Source organism: Alligator mississippiensis, chromosome 4 (genome assembly GCF_030867095.1).
Source record: "Alligator mississippiensis isolate rAllMis1 chromosome 4, rAllMis1, whole genome shotgun sequence".
NCBI classification, from domain to species: domain Eukaryota; kingdom Metazoa; phylum Chordata; order Crocodylia; family Alligatoridae; genus Alligator; species Alligator mississippiensis.
This window is the reverse complement of record NC_081827.1, coordinates 845,877-852,859: the sequence shown is the minus strand read 5'-3', so window position 1 is coordinate 852,859 and position 6,983 is coordinate 845,877. Positions and strand designations below refer to the sequence as shown.

At 58.4% G+C, this 6,983-nt stretch overlaps 1 protein-coding gene and 1 non-coding gene across 2 annotated transcripts; one reads left to right on the top strand and one right to left on the bottom strand.

The window, feature by feature from the left end:
* Positions 1-425: 425 nt before the first annotated feature.
* TRNAP-UGG (transfer RNA proline (anticodon UGG)) lies at positions 426-497 on the top strand. The gene has a single exon. It is a non-coding gene; the product is annotated as a tRNA-Pro (tRNA).
* A 4,367-nt stretch (positions 498-4,864) lies between these two features.
* NME6 (NME/NM23 nucleoside diphosphate kinase 6) lies at positions 4,865-6,942 on the bottom strand. The gene is made up of 5 exons (XM_059725583.1): positions 6,822-6,942; positions 6,559-6,661; positions 6,342-6,381; positions 5,885-6,045; positions 4,865-5,626 (listed from the first exon to the last, which is right to left on the bottom strand). Exons 1-5 carry the CDS (start codon positions 6,900-6,902, stop codon positions 5,460-5,462), a joined length of 552 nt encoding a protein of 183 aa, XP_059581566.1. The 5' UTR covers positions 6,903-6,942; the 3' UTR covers positions 4,865-5,459.
* Between the last annotated feature and the right edge of the window lie 41 nt (positions 6,943-6,983).

The window sequence follows — 6,983 nt, the reverse complement described above, 5'->3', positions numbered from 1 at the left end:
TCAGTCCCTGGAAAGGTCATGGAGCAGGTCTTCAAGAAATCTCTTTCTAAGCAGTTGGAGGAGGGAAAGTGTATTAGGGACAGTCAGCAGGGATCCACCAAGGCCAAGTTTTGCCACCCACCCCCCTCAGGTACAGAAAGGATGTGGACAAGTTGGAGAGAATCCAGCAGAAAGCAATGAAAATGGCTGGGGAGGTGGGGGACATGACTGGGGACAGGACTGGTGAGGAGAGGCCGAGGGAACTGGGCTGATTGAGTCTGGAGAAGAGCAGACCGAGGGGGATTGAATAGCAGCCTTCACCTCCCTGCAGGGGGGCTGCAACGAGGATGGAGCTGGGCTGGTCCCAGTGGGGGCAGATGACAGAACAAGGAGCAATGGGCTCAAGTTACAGCAAGGGAAGTTGAGGTTAGACATTATCTTCAGGCGGCTTGTTGGTCTAGGGGTATGATTCTCGCTTTGGGTGTGAGAGGTCCTGGGTTCAAGTCCCAGACAAGCCCTTTGGTGACCAATGGTGGTGTACCTTGATTCTTTAAGGAAAAAACTTCTTCACAGTCAGGGTGTCCAGACTGTGGAATAGGCTCCCCCCAGAAGTGGTGCACTCACCTATCCTGGAAGTGTTAAAGAGGAGACCTGACAGTCACTTTGCTGGGGTCACCTGCCCTGTTATCTTTCCTGCCTGATGCAGGGGGCTGGACCTGATTATCTTCCAAGGTCCCTTCCAGCCTTACAATCTATCTATGAATTAGGAAAAACTCTCTTACTAAGTGGGTAGTGAAGTACTGGAACTGGATACCCAGAGAGGTGGTGGAGTCTCCATCTTTGGAGGTTTTTAAGGCCTTGCTTTACAAAGCCTTGGCTGAGATGATGCAGAAGGTTGGACTAGACGTGACCTCCTGAGGTCACTTCACACCCCCTTTTTTATGATTCTAAGTAAAAAAAATCTAGGTGCCTGATAAAAGAATCTAAAAGTCCTATGAATGGCTAAAGATAAAAAAGACATTTTTAAACCAACTTATAGATTCATAGATGTTAGCGTCGGAAGGGACCTCAATAGATCATCGAGTCCGACCCCCTGAATAAGCAGGAAAGAGTGCTGGGTCTAGATGACCCCTCTAGATACTCGTCTAACCTTCTCTTGAAGACCCCCAGGGTAGGGGAGAGCACCACCTCCCTTGGGAGCCCGTTCCAGACCTTGGCCACTCGAACTGTGAAGAAGTTCTTCCTAATGTCCAGTCTAAATCTGCTCTCTGCTAGCTTGTGGCCACTGTTTCTTGTAACCCCCGGGGGCGCCTTGGTGAATAAAACCTCACCAATTCCCTTCTGTGCCCCCGTGATGAACTTATAGGCAGCCACAAGGTCGCCTCTCAACCTTCTCTTGCGGAGGCTGAAAAGGTCCAGGTTTTCTAGTCTCTCCTCGTAGGGCTTGGTCTGCAGGCCCTTGACCATATGAGTTGCCCTTCTCTGGACCCTCTCCAGGTTATCCGCATCCTTCTTGAAGTGTGGCGCCCAGAATTGCACGCAGTACTCCAACTGCGGTCTGACCAGCGCCCGATAGAGGGGAAGTATCACCTCCCTGGACCTGTTCGTCATGCATCTGCTGATGCACGATAAAGTGCCATTGGCTTTTCTGATGGCTTCGTCACACTGCCGACTCATGTTCATCTTGGAGTCCACTAGGACTCCAAGATCCCTTTCCACCTCTGTGCCACCCAGCAGGTCATTCCCTAGGCTGTAGGTGTGCTGGACATTTTTCCTCCCTAGGTGCAGCACTTTGCATTTCTCCTTGTTGAACTGCATCCTGTTGTTTTCTGCCCACTTGTCCAACCTGCCCAGGTCTGCCTGCAGCTGTTCCCTGCCCTCCGGCGTGTCCACTTCTCCCCATAGCTTTGTGTCATCTGCAAACTTGGACAGAGTACATTTCACTCCCTCGTCCAAGTCGCTGATGAAGACATTAAAGAGTATCGGTCCAAGGACCGAGCCCTGCAGGACCCCACTGCCCACACCCTTCCAGGTCGAGACCGACCCATCCACTATGACTGTCTGGGTGCGACCCTCCAGCCAATTCGCCACCCACCGGAATGTGCAGTCACGCAAGTCACAGCCTCTTAACTTGTTCACCAGTATGGGGTGGGATACCGTATCGAAGGCCTTCCTGAAGTCTAAGTATACGACATCCACCCCTCCTCCTGTGTCCAGGCGTTTCGTAACCTGGTCATAGAAAGAGACTAGATTGTTCAGGCACGATCTGCCCGCCACAAACCCGTGCTGGTTTCCCCTCAGCATAATTTGTCCTGCCGGGCTCTCACAAATGTGAGCCTTGATAATTTTTTCAAAGACTTTGCCAAGGATGGAGGTGAGACTGACCGGCCTATAGTTGCCCGGGTCCTCCTTCCTCCCCTTTTTGAAAATGGGGACCACGTTAGCCCTTTTCCAGTCCTCCGGGACTTGGCCCGTGCGCCACGAGCATTCGAATATTCCCGCCAGTGGCTCTGCAGCGATGTCGGCCAGTGCCTTCAGCACCCTCGGATGGAGCTCATCCGGGCCTGCCGACTTAAAGGCATCCAGTTCTTCCAAGTGACTCTGCACCATCTCAGGGTCTACACATGGCAGTCTGGCGCCTTGCTGCTGCCTCTCTACAACCCCAGTGAGAGACTTGTCGTGCCCCTCGCTTAGGAACACTGAGGCAAAGAACTCATTGAGGAGTTCAGCCTTGTCCCCCCGTCTGTCACCAATTGTTTCTGCCCATTTAGCAGGGGTCCTATTCCTCCCTGGGCCTTCCTTTTACTCCCAATATATCTAAAAAACAATTTCTTGTTGTCCTTTACTTGGGTTGCCATCCTCAGCTCCATGGTAGCTTTGGCCCGTCTAACTGCCTCCCTACAAGCACGAGCAGAGGAGGTATATTCATCTTTAGTGATGTCACCCTGTTTCCACTTTTTATGTGCTCCCCTTTTGGCCCTTAGGCTGCCCTGGATTTCTCTGGTCAGCCATGGAAGCCTCCTGGCCCCTTTCCCTCTTTTGCCTCGCAAACTTGAGGCAAGTCTTACACTAAGTGAGGCCAGGGTCCACACGTAGATACAGCTGGCAGAGTCACAGACAGCTATATACAAATGCCAAAATAGCTGAGATGTTTCCTTGCTGTAGATGGAATAGAGCAGGGGATGGATCCAACCCAGGGAAGGTGGTGAATGGAACAGAAACCTCAGCTGCTGTAACCAGAGGACGTCTAGACACATTATCTGGTCCTCACCAGGCCCACATAACTCTCACTTAGCACTTCCAAGGTGCTGAGGTGTGAAGAACGAGCTCAGGAGCAGTCGGCACCGCTACTGGAAACCGAGTTTGGAAACCTGGGGAAATCCCAGCTGAACTGGGACAGATGTGGAGTCCAGTACTGAGGAGGGGGAACTGGGTGAGCTGGGGAACTACAGACCTGCCAGCCTGGGTCATCCTGGAAAAAAATTCAGCCGTTAATTCAGTGGAAGCAACCAGCCCGACTCCTAGAGGCCTGGCCCAGCTGGCTGACCTGAGATCCACACCAGACTGTCCAACTACCTGCAGGGTCTGCTGCCACACCGCGTCTCCATAGCTCCTTCTGTTGGATCAGCCAGTCAGACACCCAACCTCACCGTGTCAATGCTGTTAGCACAGGAAATCTGTTCACGAGTTGTAGTGTAGTATCAGTGCAGATCCGAAGTGCAGCTTAGTGCTCTGTTGGTGAGCTGTCTCCTGCACCACGGACACATGCTTGCTGACGGATGATCCAGAGGTGCGAAAAACAGGATGACAAGAAGCTGCTCCTGTTGCTGTTCCCATGCATACCAGACCCCATTGCTGCAGCTGGCTGAGCCTGGCGTTACCGTGCCAGCAGCCAGGACCGGACTGGGATTCATCTAGTAAAAACTGGAGGCTGACTGACCGAGGTCTCCAGCCTCCCAAGTCCTCCCCAGTGACCTGCCACAAACTCCTACTCATCGGGCAGCACAAATCAGCACCGAGGCAGCACGACCTTGTGGAAGGCAGGTCTCCTCAAAGCTGGGTGCATCTGCACGGGACATTTGCTCCACAGTAAAATGTCACCATCTACAAGTACAACCCCATTAGGTCGCAGTAGACTAATAAAGGCCACCATGGGGTAGCCTAGCTAAACACAAGTACTACCCTGCAGCAGCATTGCTTGGTGTACCGCAGCACATGTGTAGACGGTGGCAGGGCTGGCTGGGGCATGTGGGTGCTTCACGGCAGGGCTAGCTGACGGGCAGCCCCCACACTGAAGCACCCTCGTGCCCCAGCCAGCCCCTGCGCAGCACAGACAGCCTGGTTGGAGCGGCCCTGGGCTGGCAGGGTGACCCAGTGAGTCCTCAGCCAGTCAACAGTGCTCCGACTGGACTCCACGTGCTGCTCAGGAATAAACATTGGAGCAACATGCGCCGGAGTTTTTTGCTCCCAGTTGGACATTAATATGGCGTGCCCAGGAACAAACAACTCTGGAGCTTATTCATGCACATTAATTGCATGAGTAGATGCAGTTGCTGTACCTCTTTGACAAGATCACAGGTCTGGCTGATCGAGGCATCTGCATGAAACGGGACTTTCGGCCCTCTCCAGAGGCCTCTCACTTAGCAGCTCAGGACACCTTGAACAAGGGGGGTGGCAGGGAACTCAAGGATGACATGCTGGCTCAGCAGGATCCCAAGCTGCAGCTGGGAAGGGGAGACGCCAGCCAGCAGGGCCGTGGCCAGCAGGGCCCTGCATCCGGTTCTCTGCTCAGCAACACCCAGTGTTCTCATTCACAGCCTGGGCGGCGGCAGAGCAAAACCTCTGCTGAAAAGGGCTGTGGAGGACACATACTTTGGCACAGCAGTAAATGAGAAAGACGGCTTATTGCTAGAGGGATCGGAATGGTCTGATTCATCAGCAGTCCAACAAAACGCAGCTCGATACAGCCAAATGCAAAGCAAAGCACCTGGAAACAAAGGACCCAGCTGCACCGAGAGGGGGCAGATGGCAGTGGGAAGCAGCAGCTGAGGGAGGACTTCAGGGCCCCCGCAGTTCACAGCCTCCGGCGAGCGCTCAGGGCAGCGCCGTGGCCAGACAAGTCTGGAGCTGGGAGCTGAAGGTGGACACAACAGATGTAGTTTCCTAGCAGCGAAGGTGACTAAACATCAGAACTGCCAAACAGCCTCCACCCGCCATGCCTGGAGCTGGTGCTGACCTGCCCCTTGGCCGGCAGCTCACAGGAGCACGCCTCGTCCTGCTGGGAGCAGCTCTGGTCTTCCTGAAGCACCAGTGGCATCCAGGGGCTGCACCTGCATCCAGACCTGCCCCAAAGCATGCCACGTGAACCGGGCCTGATCCCTGTGCCCTGCTCCAGGCACGGTGCTGCTCCACGTCCCTCCTGTGTGGCAGACACCCTGGCCAGTGCCAACACAGGCAGTGCCCAAGGGGTCAGCTCCACCCTAGGCCGACTCCGTCCCCTCGTCCTCGGGCACCTGGTGAACGCGCTCCTCTACGCTGTAGCGTGCCTGGCCGCAGCGCAAGCGTGGCTCATCTTCCTGGTACCAGCGCCTCTCGTCAAACTCGGGGAAGAAGAAGGCGATTTCCTTGCTGGCCGACGCTGCCGAGTCTGCGAGAGAAGAGGGGAGACGAAGGTGTGAGGTGCCACCATTGCACTTCACCGCACGCTGCATCCCACGGGGACAGGCAGAAGATGCGTCCGGGGGCCCCAGTGCCACCCGCGTGTCCCGAAGCCCCAGGACTTGAGCCAAGGTGGGTAGATGGCCTGTGGGACCAGGGAGGCACGAGCTCCGGGCCTCACCGGACACCACCAGCGCACGCAGAGCGAAACCCCCTGCGCTCTGCCCCGGCCGGCCGGGCGGCCCACCTGAGCCGTGCGTGGCGTTGCGCGTGTCCGTGAGGCCGTAGGCTCCCCGGATGGAGTCCGGCGCCGTGTTGCGGGCTCGGGACACTCTGGTGGGTCCCATCAGACACCTCCAGCGCACGACGGCGTCCTCGTGGGCCAGGATATAGGCGCGCATGGGGCCGCTGGGCGCGTGGAGACAAAGAGACGAGGTTACTGCTGGGCGGGGGCCTCAGGCGTCCTGCCCTCGAGGGCCCGGCACGGCACGGCACGGCACAGCCGGAGCGGCCGGGGGTCGAGGGCACCGTGCGGTTTACACGGGGGTGCCGGGCCGTTCGGGATGGGGCGCCGACTCCCGCAGCCTGAGCCCTCCCAGGGGCCCACGAGGGAGCCTGCCCCAGCCACGGGGCAGCCCGAGCGGGGGTGCGAAGCGCAGCCGGGCGGTGCCGAGCGGGATGGCGGAGGAAGGGGAAGGAGGTACCTGGCCATGAACTCCACCAGCCTCTGGTAGAAGAACTGCCCTGCACAGGGAGAGAGGGAGAGAGAGGGCGATTCGCCCCCGAGCGCAGTCCAGCACCGTCCGCCCCCAGTGCACCCCCGCGCCGCGCTGCGCCGCGCCGCCCGCAGGGGGACGAGGCCACACACACCGCGCCGAGCCCCCGCCCCGCCCGCCCGCCCCGCCCGGGGCCCGGCCGCACCGGCGTGCTGCTGGTAGAAGCGCTGGCTGTCCGCGCGCCGCCACCGCAGCTCCTTGCTGCGCACGATGAGGAAGCGGTGCCCCAGGATCGTCTCGTGCACGGCCTGCGGGCACACACACACGCGGGGCCGGGGCCGGGGCCGGGGCCGGGGGTTAAGGGTCAGGGATCTGCCTGTGGCCGGGGGTCGGGCCGTGGCAGGGGCGGACGCCGCCGTCCCGCCAGGGGGCGCTGTGGGGAGGGGAGGGGCGGGGGGGGGCCGTCACCTGGGCGACGAGGGGGTGCGCGAGCGCGTCGGGCTTCAACAACGCCAGCGTCAGCGCCAGCGGCCGCGCCGCACCGCCCATGGCGCTGCCCGGTCCACTTCCGGCGGGAGAGGCGGGACTTCCGGCGCGGGGAAGGGGCCTTCCCCGTCTCTATGGTGACTG